The 27,398-nt window shown below is 35.7% G+C and overlaps 1 protein-coding gene across 1 annotated transcript; it reads right to left on the reverse strand.

Moving 5' to 3' along the window:
* Positions 1–672: 672 nt before the first annotated feature.
* On the reverse strand, positions 673–25,988 carry LOC306874238 (guanylate cyclase soluble subunit beta-1). Its single transcript, XM_079424135.1, has 13 exons — positions 25,799–25,988; positions 25,363–25,436; positions 24,259–24,359; positions 23,609–23,727; positions 22,898–23,095; positions 20,259–20,489; positions 20,035–20,151; positions 19,685–19,818; positions 18,361–18,558; positions 12,456–12,693; positions 8,708–8,848; positions 4,305–4,459; positions 673–1,949 (listed from the first exon to the last, which is right to left on the reverse strand). Exons 1-13 carry the CDS (start codon positions 25,799–25,801, stop codon positions 1,832–1,834), a joined length of 1,827 nt encoding a protein of 608 aa, XP_079280261.1. The 5' UTR covers positions 25,802–25,988; the 3' UTR covers positions 673–1,831.
* Positions 25,989–27,398: the final 1,410 nt, after the last annotated feature.

A 27,398-nucleotide genomic window follows, 5' to 3' on the forward strand; every position in this document is an offset into this window, starting at 1 on the left:
AGGTCCAGAATCAACTATGTAATATAAAAATGAAAGTTGATTTCTCTAATATGGGAAGTGGAAATATAGAAAATATTGGGGTTATAGTGACTTCAATGTCCAAGGTGAACTATAAATTGCAGTAAAGTTAATTTTGTATTAGTTTTCAGATCTAAGCAACAAAGTAGTTACATATTTTTACCACAAGAAGGAGACAGTTGCTCTAATATTAGTAGACTGACTTGAGACAAATTAAGAGAGTGACTCACATTCATGTGTAAGCAGCAGGCTTACTGCTTTAGTATTTGTAAATGTCTGACTGCAAAAATGCAATATTTGTCTCTGGTGATGATAATACATTAGTCTGCTCATATTGTTGTGGAGATTTTAAGCAGTCAAAATTATGATCCATGGTAAGCATTTTCACAATTTCCACAAAATAAACTCTCAGTATATTTAAACAATCTGTACACTCCTGACATTTATATTTTTTGTTAATGTTTCTTTTCATACCACACCGTCTATAAAGAGACTGAGCCCGAGGGTCTGTGTCTGACCTTATTAAAAACAATATGATTTTAGATTTGACTTTGTTTATATATATATATATATTTACAATATGACTATGTTTGTATTAGAAGTAGCAAGACAGACTTATATGTTTAGGGGCATTAAAATGAACTACTCATGAAGGCTACTGAATGATTTTTTTTTATTTTGTAAAAGAAAAACTCTCAATAGCAATACATTTTTTTGTTTAATCCTGCAACACGGACAAACAAATCAGATTATGCAAACATTTTAAATAATATTTTAATACAAGACTTAAATATATGCTGCAAACAGAGGTGTACATAAAAGCATTGCGACATTCAATGAATACAAACTCTCACACCAATGAAATATATCCACTTTTTAAATAATTAATATAACTTAGAAACTTTTTTAGAGTCTATTCATTGATGCAATAACTACTCATGGTAACACAAGAACATTAGTGTTAAATCTATAGTAAATTGTGATCATAAAATAGATTATATGTACATGTTTGGCAACTTCTCTGATGCAATGTGAGATTGTAAATATGATTCCAATGTGCAGGCATTTTTATTATTTACAGCATGCACATTATCCTCTTGAAACATGAAAAAATAATAAGCAAATTTAATTATGGTTAAACTGAGTATTTCCAATATAATATATTGATACAGTAACAAAATGCGCTGTGCTTCTGAACATCATCAGGATTATTTCTTAATGTGTGTAATTTAAACTAAAAAGAAATGTTAATAATATTTCTAACTTGTAGTGTTCTTAATATTAAACATTAACACACAATAGGACTTAATACAAAGCGAAAACAACTTGTTTTGCTCAGTGATGAAATAAAACAAATTCTGGACTTGATAGTGATCCAAATACTGTCACTTTCTTTACTATAAATAAACCAAGATGAAAACAAACTCTTGATGAGCGTGTCTGCACGTTGCATAGTGTATTTATACCATGTTCTGTTTCTGTATTAAATCTATTCAATAGCTGGCACTCGAATCGTATGATTAATATCAAATGGACAGTCATTTCCATATTTCCACGTAAACTGTGTAGAGCTCTGTTTACCTTTAGCTATGTAATACCCTTTTCCCCCTATTTTGTCATTATCTGTGAATCAGAGATAATTGGCACATGAAATGCAGGGGTCACTAAAAAACATTCTTAATTTGAGAGGGGAAGAATAAAATGATCTTGATGAACAAAGCAAAGTATGCTCCTATTCATAGATTTCAGAAAGAACACACATTAGCTGAGAACACTATAAAAATTGCTTCGCTGCGGCTCTACGGTGCATCTGTTAGGTCTTGCGTGAGAGAAACCACACTTTCATTGGTTCTTTTTTTCCTTTCATGGTTACAGGTCCTCTGTACTCCAAATGAAACTGAGGATCTGCATTCTCCACAGACTGCAAACACCTGAAACAAAACAACACAACAACGGTATTCAATTTATTCAAACACAAAAAACTTTGTTTATATTATATTGTATTACATTATAATTAATCTAACAAATTCAATTCAATTCAATTATATATATATATATATATATATATATATATATATTATTATGTGGTATCAAAATTGGTGTAGAAACAATTTGCACTCATAAATTCTTAAGGCCAGATTTACTAAACAGGGCAAATAAGCGTTAGAGCACAATTCCAAAAAAGCGCAATAGGAGGGGAAAATTCTGGGTAACACTTTATTTCGATAGTCCACTTTAGACATTCTACTAACAGTAAGAAACTTGTACATGTCAACTAGCAGTCATTAGAGTATTAGTAGACTGTCTGCTTAATATGTTCTAACCCTTTATTTTGATGGGTCCACAACATACAACATACTGACTATGAGAAACTTTGCAAGTACAGGTGCATCTTAATAAATTAGAATGTCGTGGAAAAGTTCATTTATTTCAGTAATTCAACTCAAATTGTGAAACTCATGTATTCAATTAATTCAATCAGTTTGTGGCACTGCTGAGGTGGTATGGAAGCCCAGGTTGCTTTGATAGCGGCCTTCAGGTCATCTGCATTGTTGGGTCTGGTGTCTCTCATCTTCCTCTTGACAATACCCCATAGATTCTCTATGGGGTTCAGGTCAGGCGAGTTTGCTGGCCAATCAAGCACAGTAAAACCATGGTGATTGAACCAGCTTTTGGTACCTTTAGCAGTGTGGGCAGGTGCCAAGTCCTGCTGGAAAATGAAATCAGCATCTCCATAAAGCTTGTCAGCAGAAGGAAGCATGAAGTGCTCTAAAATTTCCTGGTAGATGGCAGCCCAAATCATCACTGACTGTGGAAACTTCACACTGGACTTCAAGCATCATGGATTCTGTGCCTCTCCTCTCTTCCTCCAGACTCTGGGACCTTGATTTCCAAATGAAATGCAAAATTTACTTTCATCTGAAAAGAGGACCTTGGACCACTGAGCAACAGTCCAGTTCTTTTTCTCCACAGCCCAGGTAAGACGTTTCTGACGTTTGTCTCTGGTTCAGAAGTGGCTTGGTAGCCCTTTTCCTGAAGACGTCTGAGCGTGGTGACTCTTGATGCACTGACTCCAGCTTCAGTCCACTCCTTGTGAAGCTCTCACAAGTGTTTGAATCAGCTTTGCTTGACAGTATTCTCAAGCTTGCAGTCATCCCTGTTGTTTGAGCACCTTTTCCTACTCAAATTCTTCCTTCCAGTCAACTTTGCATTTAATATGCTTTGATACAGCACTCTGTGAACAGCCACACCTTTCAGTAATGACCCTCTGTGACTTACCCTCTTTGTGGAGGGCGTCAATATTCGTCTTCTGGATCATTGCCAAGTCAGCAGTGTTCTCCATTATTGTGGTTTCAGAGAACAAAAGATACCCAGGGATGTAGGGATGGTCATTAATTGAAACTCAAATGTAAATATTCTAATATTTTGAGATACTGATTTTTGACTTTCATGAGCTGTAAGCTCTAATCATCAAAATTAAAACAAAAAACTTTTGAAATGTTTTACTTTACATGCAATGAATCTAAAATATATGAAAGTTTCACTTTTTGAAATAACTTACAAGAAAAAATTAACTTTTTCACGACATTCTAATTTATTGAGATGCACCTGTACAGGTCAACTTATTCTACTAACCCTAAACCTACCCTAACAGTCTACTCTGAGAGTTAATAGACATGTAGTTGCAAATTAATGAGAATTAGTTGACATGTAGTTACGAAGTTACTTATAGTTAGTAGAATGTCTAAAGTGGACTACCGAAATAAAGTGTAAGCAAATTCCGCTTGTGATTTACTGACAATGCATATATTAAACACGCAGCCAGATCATGTCCATAATGACCAGTGCAATCTACCAAGAGCAGCGCAAATTACCGTCTGCTTTAAGACATGCTTTTTTTGGGTGGTAAATAATGGCGCAAATACCAGTAATTTGACAAGCGCAAACATTAGTAAATCACGTTGCGTGTTTAATCTCAATAATTTCCTCCCATAAATTTGGCCTATTCAATAAGGACGGGTGCAAAAATAACTATGTCCATGCTTTTTCAACGCTAATTCTTCACTGCGTGTCTTTAGTAAATCCTGACGGTACTATTTTAAAGCCAAAAGATGGTTTGCGCTGGCACAAGCTGTTAGTAAATCTGGCCCTTAGTATATTTCACAAACAGTTAACACATCAGATAACTGGAATAGCATTTTCTTGTAAAACGTACTCCAATCGTTTACAACTTCGAGAAATTATTTTTTTACAGTGCAGATTCATGTAATTTAGGTTTCTTTCACCTGTATGTGTACTCTGACACATTTATCTTTCCTTTCTCTCCTGTGGTCTCTGTACGACTTGTTAGGTTGACCGTGTTTCCAAACAGGCAGTAACGGGGCATTCTTTGACCTATGACTCCTGTGACCACCTCTCCTGTGTGGATTCCAATGGTGATCTGCTCCAAAACATAACAGTTAGGTAGTAAATGTGGGAAGCCTGAAAATACGTAAACAAATTCACACATAACTCCTTAATATTCGCATTGTCTTTTACAATTTAGACAATTTATAAGGGAGAAATTATGGACTTTTTTTCATTTATTGCATGCATTTGTCTTTCCAGCAATTGCAAAGAACATTCCTCCTCTGAGCGAGACACGCTCTGCAATGTGTACGTGCCAGAGCTGAGCTAACGGTTCAGAAAAAAGTTAATGTGGGTGTATTTTTAAACACTGAAAGGAAGGATGATTTGATGGTGTCTCCCTTTGCCAGACTGTGCTTACTTTTGCGTGGGTGTGTGTCTTTGTGTGAAAATGTCCATGCTATTCGCCTAATACAGTCCTCTCTCTAATTTAGATGCTCTTAGTGTTCCAGCAGCACATCTTCAACAGTAGCACATATAATAACAAACCTGTGTTGTCTGGTTAAACAAAAGACCCCGACTGACTCGGTCGGACTGAGACTTTACTGCCGTCACATCTAAAACCTTTGAGATATATTCTTGAGCTATTCTTAGAAAACATAAAACATCCTTAATACACTGGGCAAAATGTATCCCCACAGGAGCATGTTTTATGATGGGTTTTTTTTTATTTATTTTTTATGAAGCAGCATGGTGGGTGGGTGCTTGTGTAAGCCCATCAGCCGGGTACACAAAATATGCAAGGTATTTTGTTTAATTTATGCTATGAGGCAGTGCATTAAACAAGTCTAAACATTTAGAATTTATTTACACATTAAATTATAAATACACAATGACCAGTATATACTTGTATATTATATTGTTATATTAAACATACTGTTTTTTTTTTTTTTTCTGAAGAAACTTCAGAAACATCTTTTCTGAAACATTGCCTTTTATAAAATATTCCTTGGTAAAGCTAAATGTGACATTTATTATAGTGGGTTTATGTGAATATTGTTTTAAGTTAACGTGAAGGTTGTTATTTTTATTGTTAAATTTGTGTGTATATGTTATATGTTCTCTAATTGTTAATATATGATCAATCAAACTGATAATTTGCCGTTATGTCCTGGATTTCAATTACATTATAATGGCTATTAATCCTCACTTTATCCCCATGAATTCATAAAAAGATGCAACTATATTTCAAATATCAAATATTTAAAAAGCTGGAGATTTAAAATTTTGAAGATTCACTGTGAAAATATATATAATTACAAATTTTACTGTTAAACACAATCATGATTAACTGCAGAAACCGGTGGGAATAATTAGCAACTTTTTTTTATTAAAATAACGTTCTTCCTAGTTTTCGGGTTTTGTTATGTCTTAGCAGTTAAATGAATGTTTATTGCATTATTTTAGTGACATGTATGTTCCCCAAAACGAAAATGTTGTCATTAATCACTTACCCCCATGTCGTTCCAAACCAAAGTTGTCTTCGGAACACAATTTAAGATATTTTGGATGAAAACCGGGAGGCTTGTGACTGTCCCATTGACTGCCAAGTAAATTACACTGTCAAGTAGGGCTGTGCGATTAATAGAAATCGAATCGCAACCGCGATTTGAGACGTTGCGATTTGCTAATCGCAAAGCCTGCAATGTGGACGCGATATTACTCTGATCCAGATCATATGCACGACTGCCAGCCTTGAGTGGCGGTCTTACTAACCAACAGAGTGAGCGCACCTCCGTTCTCCCCGATCAGCACTGCCCTAGCCAACTGCGTAAACGCCCACCATTTAAAAAGGGTCAGATCGATAGCAAATTAAAACTAAAGAAAAATGTAGTAACTTCATGTGTCACAACACACATCAAGAGCTCCCTTATCGGTTCTGCTTTCAGTAGCCTACTGGAGAATAAAAGATACATTTTTAGATGTTTTTATTATTAGGCTACATGAACGTTATCTTACACATTTTATTTCCCAACAGATTAATTAGAAATAAGTTTATAATGCATGTTCGCTAATTCAGAAGACCGCACACACAGCCCGGGTCTCTGAATGCTCCTCATACTCGCTCAGCTCTGCCCCACGCTGCACGTCTCCCGCGTCTCACGGACGAGCCGCACACACGCAGCCTGTCTCGTAATGCTCTTTTATACTCACGGTCTCGCGCCCAGTTCTGCTCCGCAAGCCTCTCACGAGTGCAACTGGCAATTTGGACGAAGCCTGATGCATGCGTGTAACCTGGCTCCGTGTTTAAAACGAATGTAAATTAAGTCTAACTCCTTGCCAATTTCACTTGGATGAAATGAAACATTCAGCACATTTCCCACTTGTTCTTAAAATCCCAAATACTTAAAAATGAATAAATCAGCCCGTGTAACATGTAATACTTTAATTATTGACTAAAGAAATACAGTTCTTTATTTATAAAAAAACAAAAACAAATCTTTCCTGTGAAATTCAATAATTCTGTAAATGTAGTAATACCATTATAATCTTCCCTGCAGAAAAACAACAACAACAATAGAACCCCTCCCAAAACACAATAGAAAATTTAATGGATTTAAGGGTTATAATGGCAATTGTATTGGTTTTAATGTAAACTATAATGGTGTCTATACTGGTATCTGATGCATTATATTGGTGGGATGTTATCTAGCAGATGGCAACCAATAGAACAACAGTAATTCCTATTGGAATAATGCCCAAAACAAAAAGGAATTCTGTAATGGTTTTTATGGAAACTAAGAATTTCTGTGATGGTTTCTGTTGTTTTTGTTTTGTTTTGTATTTTTTTCAGCAGGATAACGATACTCATACTGTGCTGCACATTAGTGACAATATTGAGCTGAAGCTTGACTTTGCAAATTTAAAATCGCAAATCAAATCCAAATCCAAATCGCAATATCTGTCAAAAAAATCGCAATTAGATATTTTCCCCAAATTGCACAGGCCTACTGTCAAGGCACAGAAAAGTATAAAAAACATTGTCAAAATACTCCATCTGTCATCAGTGGTTCAATCTGAATTTTATGAAGCAACGAGAATACTTTTTATACGCAAAAAAAATAAAAGTAACAACATTTATTCAACAATTTGTCTCCTCTCTGTGTCAGCGTAGCACCATTTTGGAGAGCATCCGATGGACACAAAGTGCGTACGCTATTCTCTGTCATCAGTAACACATGGATACGCTGTTTCCGTTCATATCAAAGCGTAAGTAAACGTACAATACGTATCCATGCGTTACTGAGACAGAGAGACAGAGAGGAGACGAATTGCTGAATAAATGTCGTTATTTTTATTTTCTTTGCGTATAAAAAGTATTCTCGTCGCTTCATAAAATTCAGAGTATTTTGACGATGCTTTTTATACTTTTCTGTGCCTTGACAGTGTAATTTACTTGGCAGTCAATGGAACAGTCACAAGCCTCCCGGTTTTCATCCAAAATATCTAAAATTGTGTTCCGAGGACGAACAAAGCTTTTACGGGTTTGGAACGACATGGGAGTGAGTGACTATTGACAAAATTTTCATTTTGGGGTGGAGTATCCCTTTAATGCACATCTTCTGAAAGCTATTAAAATAGCTCCAATTGTAGTCAAAGCTACTGTTCGTTCCTGAGTGAATCAGTTGAGTGAATAATTCAACAAACACAGCGTTTTGATACAAACATTGAATGTCAGTGCTGGTGGACTAAATGGTAGCACTCTAGGAATGTAAATCGGCCAAAACTGAGAACCAGAGCTAACATTCCTTACTATATTATGTAGAATTTCATATATTAAACAGTACACAGTATCTCATCATCAGCACCCTCAGCATGCCAACCTCTGCAGTCTTGGTAAAATACACCTCCAGTATCTGAGAGTAAACCAATGGTAATAATCTTCATATAAGCTGTACATTGGAACTATTCTCTATTAGTTTCAGTCATCTAATTTGCTTACATAAGCATTCCAATAATAGTGATAATTAATAAAGCAGCGTTGGAAAACAACTGTCTCACACATTCTTGTTCAAGTGTTATTGCTGTAATGTTACATATACTTGAACTGGTATTCAATCTTACAGTCAGCAGGCTATGATAAGATTTGAGCAAACACTAATTTTGTTTCCACATATTTCAGCTATTCTGACAGAGACTGAAAGTGTTACTACGTTATCCTGGAGTTGATAAGATGTTCTGGAACAAAAGACCTTAACAGAACCTCATGTGCTATGCATAAAAAAGTGGAAAAATTTTTTTTTTTGTTTGAACTTGTAACTGGGTCAAGAAAAGTGATTACCTGCACAGGATCCTCGTCTACTTTCACCTGTCCAGCAATCTCCATCATGTCCAGGGCCAGATGACAGATGGATTTTGCATGGTGGGTGCAGGGCTCCGGAAGACCACTCACAGTCATGTACTTATCACCAACTGTCTCCACCTTTTAGAGAATAGAGAGACGTTTGAGAAACTGACGAGACGACTAGAAATAGCTAATGTGCCTGTGGTATGATGAACCTCAAAGGACACTTGGATATTTTAAGTTTCCTACCCCAATTTTATATTTAACACATTAACCTACTTGATGCAATAATATCTGTAACATAAATATATATATATATATATATATATATATATATATATATATATATATATATATACAGTGCCCTCCAAAAGTATTGGAACAGTAAAGACAAAATTGCTCTGTTGGCTGCGGAGTCAAGACATTTACAAATATGATTAAAAGATGAATATGAGACAAAACTACAGAATGTCACATTTTATTATTGGGTGATTCAACACAGATGTTTTACCAGCTAAGAAGTTCAGCACTTTTAGAGTTTCATCCCTCTATCTGATGTGAGCATAAGTATTGGAACAGTTGCCTCGCAGGTCTTTCTAAGTGATCAGCTGTGTCCTGTTGCATTAATTCTTCAGATATTAAAAGCAGGGAATGTGTCGTATCAGTTATATCCATTACTTCTGTATTCTGAATCTTGTATTCGATGATGACACACAAACCAGGATGAAGATGAGGGAGCTGACTTTGAGAGAAAAGCAAGCAATTTGGATGCTAAAAGAAAAGAGGAAGTCAATTAGAGCTCTAGCAAAAACAAAGGGCATGGAGAAATCAAGAGTTTGGAAACCATCAGCAACCAACAACGACCTGATTGGCTGAGAAAACAACAGTAGTTGATGACAGACAAATCATAAAAGCTGTGAAAATGAACCCTACAATACGTGTCTGTAAAATCACCAACAACTTCCAGAAAGCTGGGGTGATGCTCTGACAATTTACTGTCCTCAGGAGACTTTGACACAGAATTACAGATGCTACACAGAAAGATGCAAACCTCTGACCAGCACCAAAAATAGAAAGGCAAGATTAGAGTTTGCACAAAAAAAAAAAAGAGTTTTGGAACTGTGTTTATGGACCAATGAGACAAAGATGACCCTTTATCTAAGTGATGGGAAAGCAAACGTGGAGAAAAAAAGGGAACTGCAAATGATTCCAAGCATACAGCCTCATCTGTAAAGCATGGTGGAGGTGGTGTCATGGCATGGGCATGCATGGCTGTCTCTGGAACAGGCCCTCTCAACTTTACTGATGACTTAATGTATGATGACAGTAGCAGAATGAATTTGGAAGGGTACAAAACCATCTTGCCTACCAATATTCAAGAAAATGCCACCAGATTCATAAGGAAGTGATTCATATTGCATCAGGGCAATGATCCAAAACACCCTGCCAGTTCAGTCAAGGAATTTATAAGGGCAAAGAAATGGAAAGTCTTAGATTGTCCAAGTCAATCTCCAGATTTAAATCTGATTGAACATGAATTTCACCAGCTGAAGAGGAGAGTAAAGGCAGAAACTCCCCAAAACAAGCAACAATTGGAATTGGCTGCATTAAAGGCTGGGAAAAGCATTTCAAAGGATGAGACCAAGAATCTGGTGATGTCTATGGGTCACAGACTCACTGCTGTGATTGTGCGCATGGGACCTGCAACTAAATAATAGCTTTTAATTTTTTACATCTGCCTTATGTTCAACTGTCCCAATACTTATGCTCACAACAATGAGTGGGATGAACTCTAAAAGTGCTGTTCTTTTTATTTGGTAAAACATATATGTGTTAAAACGGCTAATAATAAAATGTGACATTCTGTAGTTTTGTCTCATATACATCTTTTAATGATATTAGCAAATGTCTTGACTCCACAGCCAACAGAGCAATTTTGTCTTTACTGTTCCAATACTTATGGAGGGCACTATATATATATATATATATATATATATATATATATATATATATATATATATATATATATATATATATATTTAACATTTTTAATCAACATGTATTGATTAAATTAATTTAAAAAACAGTTATAGATATCCTGTGGCCTTGATGCTAAGATAATAACTGGTCCTAGTTTGTGATATGAATACAGCCAAATAAAATAAAAAATGAAAATATCAGGAGAAACTATCCTCCAGTTTTAGAACACTTTTGATTCATCCAAGTTTTCTTGACAATGCACACAAACGTTGCCAATTTAACTCCTCGTGTTTCATTCTTCAACCACGTATCTACATTGTATCACAACAAACTCTAAAGAGAGAGCCCAGTCCTTTATGAGACCTTTGGACCACATAGATACGGATGGCTTTAAGTAAATATTGCTTTTTTTGGTGATCCAGCCTTGAAATTCTACCCACCCGTTTTGTTTAGTTAGCAAAGCTCCATGAAGTGCATTCTTGTCTGTATGCCTAGGATGTAAATCAAGGACATGTTCTCATGCCCTTGTTTTTAAAAGAGCATTGTACATGGTGAGTAGTTGGAATAGTACAGACTATGAGGGACAGATAGTTAAAATAAAAAGAAAGTTAATTAAATTAAAGCTACAGAAAATGACTGGTTGCTCTGGAATTTCAAAAGACTCACATTTCACTTGCAATATGTAAACCAAGTGTGTCAAACATACAGCTTGTAGGCCAAATATAGCCACCAGAGGAGTCTAATCCAGCTAGTGAAATGATTTGAAAGAGAAAAAGTTAAATTATTCTGAAAAAAGCACATCCAAATATTTTATGGGTATGATAAATTCATATTCAATTTTTAGCTAAACTAGCTGTGTATATTATAGCAAATTTTAAAACAGAAGTATTAATTACATAATATCTGGTACTCATGCATGAATTTGCACTTTCAGCTGAAAATGGATTTGTGGGTGATGCATCTGTTCAGTTGAATTTCCCAGTTATGAAATATATCAATACTGTTGTTTGATTAATACTCCCTAATTACCAACTGCCAAGTTTATTTGTATAGCGCTTTTTACGATACAAATCGTTGTAAAGCAGCTCTACAGGAAATTAAGTGTCCACAATATATGTATATGTTGCAGAAACTTAATGTATTGTGTTGTTAATGTATTGTATACACTCTGAGTTTCCTACAGCAAGATTTAATAAATAAAAAAAAATTAAAAAACAATCAGCCCACATAAGATGATTCAATCTGGAACTTGACCTAAAATAACCTTCACACCCTGCTCTAAATATAGTCATTCATTTATTGATCTAATTAGGTACATCATAAAAGATTTATCATAAAACAATGTATCATAAAAAGACTTATAAAGATTTTTTTGTCTTTGAACTTTGTAGCTGAAATTTGAAGCTGGGAGGTTTATTACTTGTGTTGAAAGTGACACCTTTATAACTTTAAGTCTGCTCAAAGTGACATTGAAATGATGTTCAGATGTTCATATTTTGTACCTATAATGCTTTAACTTTACATTATGACTAACTTGCCTTCTCTCAAGCACATTCACAAATATTTGTCAAGAGTTGGCATTTTTGTCAAGATATTTTTAGTCCAGTCAGTTTTTTTCTTTGTGTGCTGAATATCTCTGGATGTGGCCAAAAATATCTCTGTTTATGTCTGTGAAAGGTATTTTTATCTGTCTATCAATAAACTAAAAACACAGATAGCCTACAGAAAGATCTGAATTCCAAAGTCCGGTTTGAAAGTCACTCACCTTATAAACATAAGGATTCTTCCGAGAATCAGTGAGAATGTCAAATCTGGTGTAGATGTCATTGAGCAGATTGACAATTTTAATGGCTCCCTCTGCTGATGCATGCTTGCTGCAGAACGCATTGAACCCAACAATGCCACTGAAAAGAATTGTCACGTTGTCGTATCGTTTAGCAGGCACGGGCCGCTTATGCCGAAGCTCATTGGCTACAGATGGGGGAAGAACCGAATACAGCAACCTGAAACAAAGAGGTATCATCATTATCATGTACACCCTAGAACAATACACATTCATTGTATTTAATGTCAAATTATATAGTTGTAGCAGTTGTTGTAGCCATTCAAAGCAATACAGTTGTTTACTTCAGTTTTTTAAGAAAGGTTGTTAAAAATACCTAAATGATTTAATCCAATACAAAATGAATCCTTTTGTGAAATTCACTTCAACTGACCATGGGTTAAAGCGTATCATTTCATTCTTTTAGACGTTGTACTTTCCCTGAAGGTTGAGTGCTAATTATCCACAGTGCTGTTTGAATATCGGCTCTCTACATTTAGACTTTCATCCATCTGTTCTGTTCTTATTCTGTACTGCCAATGGGAAAAACACAAATACTAACCTCTGTAATCAAAAGGCATTTTAGAATATATATATAAATATAGAATATATATAAATACAGTGTGTGTGTGTATGTGTGTGTGTGTGTGTATATTATATTTATAATATAATTACTTCTTTATATACTTCTTTTATTTAATTTTATAATGAATTTAATGCATCCTTGTTGTTGAATAAAAGTTTTAATTTCTTTAAAAAAAATCTTATCGACCCCAAACTTTTGAACAGTAATATATTATTAAGCTTTTGGAAACAAATTTTCTTCATCTCAGACTCCTAGTCCGCTAAATAATTTTTGAAAATTGTCTCTCTCATATACATATGACTGTACATGGTAACTGTACTGCTATGGTAACTGCCTTAAGCATAATTTTTGGCCAAAACTCATAAAGTGTTAAATTATGGATAAAAATTGCTGGGCTTGAGACACCTTTCAATGATTTGGTCTGCTCAAGGTCTCACAAGAATACATAACAGGCTCTTTATTAATACATTTTACCTTATAACTCAGACATCATAAATAATAGACGTTATGCTGGCACTGTATGTAAATAAATAAATAAACAGCATGATTCACAGTAAATACAACACATTGACAAACCCACCCCCCCCCCCCCCCCAGCTATTTTCTATGAGGCGACACCTCCTAGCACAGAATTAATCTGCATATAAAAACTTTATCCTAAAATCATATGCATAAACCTTAAAGAAAATGGCACAGTCACATCTCAGTGTCCTAAATTGAGAAGCTGCACAAGTTTCAGTGCAGAACGCCTGCTATTGAAGATAAGGCTGTACTACTCAGCACAGTCAGAATACGGCCAATTTGTTCACCTGTTATCAATGAGTCACATACATCCAGGTTTCTAAGAAATGCATGTGCACCTACACTACTGACAGAAAGAGAATGTAAATTTGAAATGAACTATAAAATGTTTAGAAAGAAAAGTCAGCAACTCACAGTAATGTAATTTGAGACAGAAATGAGAAAATACCCCAGTCCATATTTAAATGTCTATGAAGATTATTAAACCATTCCTGCGAACAGTCATGTTTTAAATTCAAATTAAATTAAAATTTGAAACTTGTACACAGGCAGTTGTGTAGCTCTAGCTCGTATTCATTGTCTGTGTGGATGGGAAAGATGGTCTCTGGTGATGTTCAAGGTTCTCCACCAGATTTAATAAACAAACACAGAGCTCACAGACCAAGGCAGACCGGCTCCCCACGGAGAGCTCAAATACAGCCTCATTTTCCAAGCAGGAAAAGAGAGACGGCCATCTTAAAAAAGCTGTATGCTGGGGAAACAAAGTGAAACCAATATCACACTTTTTTATCATTACAGCCTTGTGACAGTCTATGCAACATTGTCTCAACAAACTATAGACTCAGAGCAGGACTATAAGAGTTTAGGTTGCCATCTGGGTTTGAGCCTTAGTCGTGAGACCTAAAATTGACCTTAGTCATATTACTCCGTGTAGTAGTCTGGATCTGGATCCTCACACATGGTCTCGGATAAGACTGCAGTCTATTTCCAGCTTGCCTTGTGTAACCACCCATTTAGAGAGGAAGAGATGGTCTGATTGACATGTAATGTAATTTACAGATTACTGTACAAAGGTAATGATGACACGCAGAGGAGGAGATGAGCCACTTATTTTATTTCTCTGGAAATTACTGTAAGCTCCACACAGACTCTCAAAGGTGCTCATTCAGTAAAGCAGGTTAGGGAAGAAGCGAAAAAAATAATGTCAGAAATCGAACAATACTATATAACTTTTAAGAATGTTTGGCATAACCCGAGATTTGACAGATTTTTAATCTGTCAATAGATTAAAAATAAATTAATCTCATGATATTTTTGTAATGAACATGATTAATCTATCACAAATGAATTTGCATAAATCTTCCTATTTTCATACAAAACTATAGTGTGGTCATTTGCAATATATTATTGTTAATCTTCACTTCACTAATCGTTCACTTTTAAGATAGGGAAAACAACGTTTTTTTGGGATGGAAAAGATTAAATAAAGAGGTTTTATTGTACAAAGACACCTTTGCTTATACATTATTAAGGGGTTTAAACATCTCATTTGTAATCAGTGTTTTCACTGCACTCTCCCAGCTGGTTAGGTGCCAAGATAAACAGTATACAGTATCTCACAGAAGTGAGTACACCCCTCACATTTTTGTAAATATTTTATTATATCTTTTTATGTGACAACACTGAAGAAATGACACTTTGCTACAGTGTAAAGTAGTGAGTGTACAGCTTGTATAGCAGTGTGTAAGGATTACAGAACCTCAGACACTTTGAACTCCTGAGATGGACAACACACACACACAGTGCATTAACATATAGACATCTGTCTCCACACCCCACTGAGAGAGAATACAAGAAAATGCCTCTCTCACATATGCATCAGTTCCTTTTCATCCCCCTCCTTCCCCCATCCTTCCCTTCACTCAGAATGGTCAATAGAAGAATGTAATATTCTACATTAATGCAAATGTTATTTACAGTCATGTTTGGTATCATTTGAATTGTCTCAGGGCGACTGTTACAATGGTCTCATTCTTATAAGAAGTAAACTAAAAGGTAATACAAATCCTAAGAGTTCAGAGATATTTTGCATACTATAGAGGGTGGGTCAATTCCCAGTGGTTTTCATGCAAATTACCTTCTGTCCCAAAAGGTGCCAACTTGGCTTGATCAAAGCAAATTCAAATTGTTAGTTCCTGTCTCGAGTTTGGGGGATGTTTATTCTGGTCTGAAGTACTTAAAGAAATGTGGCAAAAGGGTCGGCGCGATTTCTGTAACCAGACGCCCGTAGTGTGGGTCTCAATGCTCACACTATGTATTTCTATAAAGTCAGGTATGCATTCTTTACTCATAGAATTATCTTTGAGAATTCGATGTTTTGTATTGATATGATTTGATCTCTTTGAATTGCTGTGGAATTGACATAATACATACAATATTTACCTGACTGATAATAAATTGTTACATTTGACCTTATTCTGTTTTACTCTGTAATTATTGACTCTAGTAGATTACGTTGCATCCTTGTTAAAGACATGAGCAACCGAATGAACGAGTAAATATAAAGTCAAGAGTTAACTAGAATAATCAAATATCAGAATAATAAATTAGAAATGGACAAGCAATCAATTTGTATTTCAAGTTAAATACGAGGTCATAATAACATGGAGTCAGATTAAATGATAAAATGGAGTCAGATTAAAGTTTAATTAAAATTGAAGAACTGTGCACACTGGAAAGACCGAACACGCAGGAAACCTTCATCCACCATCGGAGACCTTCTTTGGGCCGGATGGGTGGAGCCTTACAAGTGTAAATTTGCTGTCCCCTCAAAATAACTCAACACACAGCCTTTAACGTCTAAACTGCTGGCCAAATAAGTGAGTACACCCCTAAGTGAAAATGTCCAAATTGGGCCCAATTAGCCATTTTCTCTCCCCGGTGTCATGTGACTAGTTAGTGTTACAAGGTCTCAGGTGTGAATGGGGAGCAGGTGTGTTAAATCTGGTGTTATCGCTCTCACGCTCTCATACTGGTCACTGGAAGTTCAACATGGCACCTCATGGCAAAGAACTTTCTGAGGATCTGAAAAAAAGAATTGTTGCTCTACATAAAGATAGCGTAGGCTATAAGAATATTGCCAAGACCTTGAAACTGAGCTGCAGCACGGTGGCCAAGACCATACAGCGGTTTAACAGGACAGGTTCCACTCAGAACAGGCCTCGCCATGGTTGACCAAAGAAATTGAGTGCACGTGCTCAGAGTCATATCCAGAGGTTGTGTTTGGGAAATAGACGTATGAGTGCTGCCAGCATTGCTGCAGAGGTTGAAGGGGTGGGGGGTCAGCCTGTCAGTGCTCAGACCATACGCCGCACACTGCATCAAACTGGTCTGCATGGCTGTTGTCCCAGAAGGAAGCCTTTTCTAAAGGTGATGCACAAGAAAGCCCACAAACAGTTTGCTGAAGACAAGCAGACTAAGGACATGGATTACTGGAACCATGTCCTGTGGTCTGATGCGACCAAGATAAACTTATTTGGTTCAGATGGTGTCAAGCGTGTGTGGCGGCAACCAGGTGAGGAGTACAAAGACAAGTGTGTCTTGCCTACAGTAAAGCATGGTGGTGGGAGTGTCATGGTCTGGGGCTGCATGAGTGCTGCCGGCACTGGGGAGCTACAGTTCATTGAGGGAACCATGAATGCCAACATGTACTGTGACATACTAAAGCAGAGACTGGGCCGCAGGGCAGTATTCCAACATAATAACAACCCCAAACACACCTCCAAGACGACCACTGCCTTGCTAAAGAAGTTGAGGGTAAAGGTGATGGACTGACCAAGCATGTCTCCAGACCTAAACACTATTGAGCATCTGTGGGGCATCCTCAAACGGAAGGTGGAGGAGCGCAAGGTCTCTAACATCCACCAGCTCCGTGATGTCGTCATGGAGGAGTGGAAGAGGACTCCAGTGGCAACCTGTGAAGCTCTGGTAAACTCCATGCCCAAGTTAGGGTTAAGGCAGTGCTGGAAAATAATGGTGGCCACACAAAATATTGACACTTTGGGCACAATTTGGACATTTTCACTTAGGGGTGTACTCACTTTTGTGGCCAGCGGTTTAGACATTAATGGCTGTGTGTTGAGTTATTTTGAGGGGACCAAAAATTACACTGTTATACAAGCTGTACACTCACTACTTTACATTGTAGCAAAGTGTCATTTCTTCAGTGTTGTCACATGAAAAGATATAATAAAATATTTACAAAAATGTGAGGGGTGTACTCACTTCTTTGAGATACTGTATACTGTATGTTCAATAATTACAATGATTGGTCTGCACTCTATAATATTTCAGTTAAAGCAAGGGATAAAAAAGGGGATAAGAAACGTCTGTTTTTTTAATCCCCTGCTTTACCTAAAATAATATATATAATCAAGTTGGCTTGCTTCACAAAAACATTTAATTTAAAACAATGGGTTAAAGCGTTAACATTGAGATTCCTAATTGTACTTTAATATAATAATAATAATAAACACCATTGATTTGGGTTCCACACAAATAAGTGTAACTGAAAAATGGGCTAAGCTAAAATTGGCCAAAATTAACATAAAAGAAATAAAGTTAACAGTGCCATCCCATTGCTTTCAAATAGATGTAGGATTTTCAAGGTAATCCAGTGTTCATTTAAATCAGCAAATATTCATTAAATATTTCCACAGTGTGGCACGTTGGAGGACTGACCTGTCTGTCTTCTTCTTCTCATCCTCCAGGGCTCGAAGCGTGTGCTGCAGACGGTCAGTCAGGATCTCCAGCTCCTGGGTCAACTTGTACTCCTCACGAAACTGCTCCCCCAGCAACACAAGGTCTCGGGTGGCGTCATGAAGAGGAATGTCACTCAGGTACAGACCTCTCCTTGTCAGGTCATCCAGATTCATAACACTGACATAATGACAAAACACTTAATCAGCCCCATAAATTTAAGATATCAAAAAGTGAAGTAACAAAATGTTACTCTCAAGTTTAGAAATATAACCTTAATTTATACCAATATAGCAGTTCCATTAGAAAATATTTTCACCACATAATAAGTTATCAAAGCCTTTGTGTGCATGCCATGAGGATTATTGCAAAACAAACAAACAAAAAAAAACATTAAATCTAAATCAGAACCAAGTGACCTCTTCATATTAGTGTAAGAGGTCTCACCTCATTTCAGACAGGGCACTTGCGAGAGAAAAGGTAGTACACACAAAGTGATTGAAAAAAAAAAAATTATAGGATTCGGTTTATAAGAGGCCTACAGAATAACTGGAATGTAAACATTTATGAGATACTGGCCCAACCCCTGCTGTACATTGCTGACCATTATGTTCAATTTAGGAGGCGATGAACAAAACGCACTGTACTTATTTTGTAAGTAACAAGTAGTACTGATGTTTACATTACACTTTATGCTATTTTATATATTATTTCCTTCATAAAAGCTGTATTAAAGGTATAAATCAATGAAGTGTGAGTAAAGGTTGCCTTTCTAAATGCACTTTAAAAAGGGAAAATGTGAAATTACTTTAAGGAGCTATTTCTGCCTGATAAACCACTTTAAAATGACTTTTGTTGGTGTAACATAATATAGTCAGGTTGATTCTGTCAAGTTAAATACTATTGTTTACCTAAAACATTCATTTAACCACATGTAACCACATGAAGCACATTTTAATTTAACCATTTTCATCCATTTTAACAAAAAAAAAATCTAACTTAAAATTGCAATAACATCTATTTTGATCATTTTTAACTGATTTTTTAAATATTTTAATAGATATGACTAAATCCACTTGACTACATTAGGTTACAAAAATGAAAATAATTTTAAGGTTTAGAGCAAGTAAAAAGAAGTAATTATGGTTACAGTTATATGTTACCACTTGCAGTATGTTGACCATCTTCTCCTCAAGTTCATGTGAAGAGCAGTAGAATGATTTCAAACTGATGCAATTATTTTAAAATTCTACCAAAATTACCAAATTTGCTTTATTGGTATTATTTAACAGCCTCATCCATCTACCTTGGTGAGCACAGGAAAAGGATGTTCTCAGTCTCAGGAAGTGAGATCATCTGGCCCTTCAGTCTCAGGCAGCTAATCTCTGTTCCTGTGAGTTCATCTTCACTCTCCGCAGTCTCTACATTCAATAGGCCCTCCTACATGAAACCATAACAAAACCTTGTATCATTTAGTTTCCATTTGCATATTTTTATAACATACATGGTTAGCCTTGTATTTGTATATGAGTGTGTGACATGTACTATAGAACTAACAATCATCATTTGTTTCAGAAACTATTAACAAAATTTTAGTTAATGAGTTCTGGTGGTTTTATATCAGACAGTATGTAATGTGTTTTGGGGCAGACAGACCTTACTCCGCAGTACAAAGACAGTGTTGATGTGAGACAGGATGCCATGGAAACTGAAGTCTATGTGTGGCCGCACCAGAGAGAACACTGAGGGCAGGTTACAGACGCCAGGCTGCAGCTGGAAGATGACACAAATAACTTAACATTTTTCTCCATCATACTTTAAATATACTTTCTAAATCTCCCACTTTTACATTTCTAAAATAAATTGTTGAGCTGGCGAACCTGTGGCAGAACTCTGAAGATGGCATTGCCACACTGTGTGAGCATGAGGTCCTTGTCAAACATCAGGTGGAATGGGAAAGCCTTGCAGAAGGTATACGGACTGATCCGTGTCTCTTGAGTCCCGTTCTCCTCGAAACCATCCAGGTCTTCATAAAACGCCTCCTCCTCCGAGTCCTTCTCCTCAATCAAGAACTTAATGTGATCACATTCTTCACTCTTCGGCTGAATGACCTGGTACACCCCCACAAATAACAGATTTAGAGTCTCGTGGGTCTTGGGGATTGCATTTCCAAACATTAAATGTGGACACCCACAGAGTGAAGGAAACAGAAAGAAATGACTGGAAGAAAGGGTGGAAGTAAGAGACAGACCGATACAGGGTAATTATTGTTAACCAAAACTAAAACCATAAAAACATTTTCAGTACTTGAAATAAAACAAACATTAACTAAAATAAAATAAAACATAAAAAAATCTTACGTTTATTTTGTTTTAACCAGGTGCCATGCAACATTTCTCATTTTCATTTAAGTTGAAATACTAAATAAACACAAACTCAATATACTAAAACTTAATAAAAAACTATATAGGTATGGTTGAGGTTATTTATTATTTCATGCATGTTTGTTTGATTTATGTATTTATTTATCTATTTATTTTCAAACATACGTGCTGTATATTCTGCACTGCTTATGTTTAATTTTTAAAACAAACTCTAGTAAAAAATACAGATCAAATAAGTTTTAACAGAAAAACTTAAAATAGCCCATTTACTTTCAATATAATACCTGAAAATGAAGGATATGTTTTTTTTGTTTGTTTTTGTTTTTATAATCAGCATTATGCCACAAATGATGTTGACTGAGCATAGGTTGCATTGAACCCGAAATATTCCTTTAAAGAACACAAATAAAAGTGTCTAATGATCTCTTGTGATTCCAAACAGTGTCTTCTGCTAAGTGCTAAGAGTCCAGGTTCAGGGATCTCATTCTTTAGTCGTTGCATAGCATGTAGACTAAGCAAAGAGAAAGTTAGAGTTTCAAGTGTGTCTGAGTGTTTAATAAAGGAGAATGTTTAGTTTATTTAAGTACGAGTCAAATACAGGAATAACTTTTGGAATTTTTTACACAGTGAAGACACTGGTTGCTGTGATATCTCTGTTTTGTCTTTAGCAATATCACTGAAAATGGCCCTAAAAGCTGTTATATTGTAGCATCATATCAGCCTGGTCTGAATGCAGAGAGGCTGTTGTTTTTTCTCTCTCAGCTTGAAGTTGAGCCCATTTTACTGACGTCAAGTCACTGTCTCTTTGGCCTGCCGTCACCATGACGACGATGGCTTTTTTCAACAAGTCAGGTGTTGCATTTCGAGGGTCTGTCGATTGGACTCCCTCATTTCACGCTAAGCCCAGATGGAGAGAGAGAGAGAGGCGGAAAGAGCAGTCTGCCGTCTGGGGGATGATTAGCTCTTATTTGTGTGAGGGGGATTTATTTGGAAAATAAGGCAGAGACTGAAGTGTGGTGACAAAGGATAAACCGCAGGGAGTTCATCATAATGTTGTTTATCGATGAGCTTCTCTCAGTGAGAAAGAGAGTAAATCTACCTCTGGTCTACCTCCAGTCATGTTTGGATGATTGCAGAATTTGGCACTTACATTACTGTTTGTTTAAAAATACCATTATATATATATATATATGTGTGTGTGTGTGTGTGTGTGTGTGTGTGTGTGTGTGTGTGTGTGTGTATTATATATGAATTAAGACTCTTAAGAATTGTTTTATGTTTTTAAAAGAGGTCTCTTTTGTTCACCAAGGCTGCATTTATTAAACAGTAATATCGTATACAACTGTATTATTACAATTTTAAAGCATGGTTTTCTATTGTAATATATTTTAAAATGTAATTTATTCCTGTGATGGCCAATCTGAATTTTCAGCATTATTCTTTGATTAATAGAAAGTTCAAACAGCATTTATTTAACATAGGATTGTTTTTGTCTTTTCTTTCAATTATTATCAATTTAATGCATCCTTGCTGAACAAAAGCACTAATTTATTTCATAAAAAATCAGTTATCTATCTATCTATCTATCTATCTATCTATCTATCTATCTATCTATCTATCGTTGTGTTATTGTGGATATTACTTTTTGTGGGGAAATTACTTATTGAGGGGAAGTCGTGGCTTAATGGTTAGAGAGTCGGACTCGTAATCCAGAGGTTGCTGGTTCGAGTCTCGGGCCGGCAGGGATTGTAGGTGGGGGGAGTGAATGTCCAGCGCTCTCTCCACCCTCAATACCACGACTGAGGTGCCCTTGAGCAAGGCACCGAACCCCCAACTGCTCCCCGGGCGCCGCAGCATAAATGGCTGCCCACTGCTCCGGGTGTGTGTTCACGGTGTGTGTGTGTGTGTGTGTGTGTGTTCACTGTGTGTGCACATTGGATGGGTTAAATGCAGAGCACGAATTCCGAGTATGGGTCACCACCATACTTGGCAGTATGTCACTTCACTTCACTTCACTTTTTTGTGCAATAATTCTCTTCTACCATTTGCAGCCAATCTGAATCCGCCAGGCTAAAGACAATTAAAGGAACAAAGCAACATCTATAAGGGAGACAATCTATGCACAGGCACAGCACCTTCATCTCAATCTCAGTTCCGTGAATCTGCTGTGCAACTGTCTTGATGATCCCTATGACGATGTCCTGAAGACCTTCTCTCTCTGAGTAATAGTGTAAAATGAGGTTGTTCCCTTTCTCTGCATCCGTGCAGCGGAAGGAGGGCGCGCGCATACCGGGGTAGATGGTGCCCAGATGGTCATGCAATGCGTCCAGATTCTGAAAGAGAGAACAAGTTGATATTAATGTGGTGATGTAAAGAGCAGATTTTTGCTAAGCTAAACAAAGTGAGTGCAATGAAAACGGGTGAAAATAGGGTATCTAATATCTAGATTTTAGTAAAGCTTCATACTACACAATATTTAGTGAAATCAGCTCCAGCTATTGTAAACTTTTCTCTCGTATGAAATTTTTCACAAAATGAGGCAAAAAATTACATTCTTCAAAAGAACAATATATATAACGAAAGCCAATGAGGATTAATTAAACAAAATATAGCTGATGATGTTATTGTCAATAATCTGCATCAACACAGAACATGCTAATTTCATTGTGAAATCTAACATAACGTTTTACTATTTAATACTCTATTATTATTTTAAACTATTTTAAAATCTCACTAAAAGTGCAGTAAATGCAGTGTGTGAAATAGAGAACAGACAGTGTTATGTGCGTCACTTTCTCAACATTGCTGCTGCTGATTTTTGGGTGATAAAAACAGTAGCCTCTTACTTGTAAGAATTCACGGACATTGGAGCCCAACACTCGAAGGATTGTGTCATAACCAGATTCCTGACAGAACTCAAAAAACATTTTCCCGAACATTTGCAAGATGCCTCCAGCATCTATTTCTATAGAAGAAGAAACCATTAAAGTCGACAGGCAATTCAAGAAGATTTTAATGTTTAAACTAGCCTAAGTAATTTTGTTACATTTCATTGTATAAGTTAATCCTTATGTTGTTCTGTCACTTCAACCTGTGAACTAATAGAACATTTATAAAAGGCCACTTTTGATTTAATAAACCATTTAATAAATCAATCAATTTAGGTTTTAGCAAATGATATTTCCAAAACTACAACAATAACAAAAGCAACCTTACTTAGTACTTTGCTTGCAGCAGCCACAAGGTCGTATGTTTTGAATGATTTTAAAAGTTTTACAGTTCAAATAAGTTTTAACAGAAAAACTTGCATTTATAAACTTATAAGCTAATTATTAAATTATATTTCATTTTAAATCCTCCAAAAATAGCCCATTTACTTTCATTATAATACCTGAAAACGATGAAGAATGAGTTTTTTTTTTTAAACCATTTAATAAATAAATCAATTTAGCAAAGGATATTTCCGAAACTACAACAATAACAAAAACAAGCTTACTTAGTACTTTGCTTGCAGCAGCCACGAGGTCGTATGTTTTGGCATCTTCATAGATAATTCTGACCAGAAACTGTCCTTCTACATCAACCTGAGCCTCTCTCCTAAAATAAAAATATAATATAAAATATTTAAAACATCAAGTAATTACTATTCCATCATTAACCTTAATTAAAAACTAAAAAAAATTTAATTAGAATTTTTAGACGCCAAGGTGAGTCTAAAAATATATTACATATATAAAAATATTGAGAAAAATGAAAAATAATATTTAATAAAAGCATGAAGATTGTTAGAGTCAGGTCAAAATGTGGTTTGCTTGGACATATTGCTAAATTGTATGCTGAAAAAAAAACAGCTTTGACTAAGAATGATGACCAAAGAGAAGTTCAGCCAAAAAGTCACAATAGTATCAACAAAGGAAAACACTTGTAAAACACAACCTAAAAATAGAAATATCATTAATCATGTCTACAGTGCACTGCGAGATGCTGCTAACCTTGTGATAATACTGAACCTTGCAGAAAAAAATGCTGCAATAACCGAGTCCAACTACTTTAATGTTGCCAGAAAATCAAGTGAGACTCAAGCTCACAACTTGAGCCTAAACAGGCTCTAAAACGTTTGTTTACATTAAGCACAGCTGTGACTTGAAAAGACTGCTCTTAAAAGTCATGTCAAAGAGATGGAGGAAGTTAAATCAAGCTGAACTGTTTGTGTAAGGGCAAAAATTTGTACGCATGTGACTTCACCCCATGACATGTTATACGTGATTTCCCATGCTCTGAATTCATGAAAAAGAGCATATGGTAGTAAAGACTGGCCAATCACAATACTGAGCTATAGATATCATTGAGAAAAAAGTGCATTTGCTGACATTTTATTTAGATTTCAAACCAAAGTTTTGTAAGTGTCATTATAGCACATTGATAGTCACACACACCTCTCCTTAAATCACCTGAATTTATATCGGAGAACATCTATTATATGTACAGACACATGTTTTCAAATAGAATAGTGCACATAAACACAAAAACAAATTACTTGATAAGAATATGACAGTGAAAGATTGTCCATGATGTAATAGAGAAGTCTATTTGAACTCACTTGATGTCCTCCCACACATCTGGACCATAATTTCTCAGCACCAGAAGTTCCAGTGCATGGTTCACAAACCCGTACTGCCAAAACAGAGGGAAACTCATACATGATAGAATAATATCACTATACACTACATACAGTGTAATGCATTATTTGCCTTTTCATTGTTTACATATTCAATGTGCCATCTATACAAACATGTTGCAGTGCTTTTTGTGCGTATGACATGAGCTGTTATGAACATTAGTGTATTTTATCACACAGTGAGGCAATATTGTTCACCTATAATACAGAAATACATATTTGAGTAATGCCATATTTCCATCGCTTTTATACCACCGATGCTACCGTAAGATGCAAAGCAAATATTAACGAGAATAAGGAGTAACGTTACTTAATAAATATAGAAATGTAAAATCGGATTCTTATTGTTGGTACATACCATGATTGCATTAATTCGCCAGTCCTCTGTTTGTGATTTAATCACTAAACACCCGCACTGACAAACCGTACAGCTGTTACGAGTGAAACCACCATCCCTGAATCGAGCTCATTGTTATTGACAGAGGATGCAGCCAACGAGAGCGCAGGGATGATAAAAGTACTTCACACAGCTGCTTCTCGCTATTTGCGTTTCACTGGATCCCGGATTCACGAATTATACTACGTTGAAGGATTGGTTCATGAATATTCATTACGCAACATGACGTTTGTCCAGAACAGCTACCTGATTGGCCGCGAGTTAGACGCTAGTAGGTGGGCGCTAATCAACTGGCGAATTAACGATTCCTACTGTGGTTGAAGGCCTGGGTCATGAATATTAATTAGGTTACGTTTTGTAAGCTCCGGGAAGGTTACCAAGCAACGCCGACATGACCTTATTAATATTCATCGACCAAGCTTTAGCAAGCGGAATACTGTCAGGAGATGCCATCGTTGCTGGAGTTGTTTAGAAATAGATTAATATTGTAATCAGTCTAATTAATGAAAACATATCAAATTAAGAAAATTAATTCGTAATTTCATACCCTATTGATTTTATTATTTTATGAAGACGTTTAAATTTTCATGAATCTTACACCTTTTTCTTAGTCAGTTTGATTGCAAGATATAGCCTAATATGTATTTAATTTATACATTTCAGATTAATCTCTAATTTGTTACGCTTATAGTGAATGAAATCAGTTAAACCTGAATGTCATATTTATATTTATATTCTGAAACAATTAATAAAATCTGATGGATTCATGTTGTAATTATAATTCAAAACATTTTTTTTTAATCTGTGATAGCAAGAAATACTAATTTCTTCACTTATTTAATAATTTTATATTTAATAATACGCTCTAGTGAGAAGAGCTGAATGAAATTCAACACAGTGTGGTATTTTAGGCACAGACAGGTTTATCAAAGCATTTTTGTATTGTGCTTCTGATACATTATTACTTTTTATGAAGCATGTTAATCTTATTTTAGGAAAAAAAAAATAACCCACATGACCCCTGTTTTGTTTAACAACATTTTTAAACATCGTTAGGACTTGTGTTATGTGAAGTTATGTGAAATCTTAGGAGACAACAGAATTTACAATAATGCAAGAGTGATATCTTTTTGTGGTCTCACTTTCACTCTTTTGATGAAAAGAACAGGTCACTTTGAAACATAGACATTAAACAAACCAAACCTTGAGTAAAGCATGTTTATTACAGATCTATTACAATACAAAAAAGTCACAATGTTTACTTTAAGGATGACTGTGGTCGGGCTCTGCTAATGTGAACCTTTACTATGTGCTTTTCTTCCCCTTTACTGTGTGGTGCACTACAATGACATGTGCTCTATTCAGACTATTGAATTGATACTAATTGCCCCATACACAATAAATGATTCACTTGGTTCTGTAGCATTTAAAGAAATAGTCATTATAAATACAAATGTGGATGACATTCTCTGCTTTTTAGATTTTTGGTATATAGTCTGGTATATAGGAAGTCAACATAAACTAAATACTTTATTAAAACAAAAGATGTTCTGCCAAACAA

This window comes from Barbus barbus (assembly GCF_936440315.1).
Source record: "Barbus barbus genome assembly, chromosome: 8".
Classification (NCBI taxonomy): domain Eukaryota; kingdom Metazoa; phylum Chordata; class Actinopteri; order Cypriniformes; family Cyprinidae; genus Barbus; species Barbus barbus.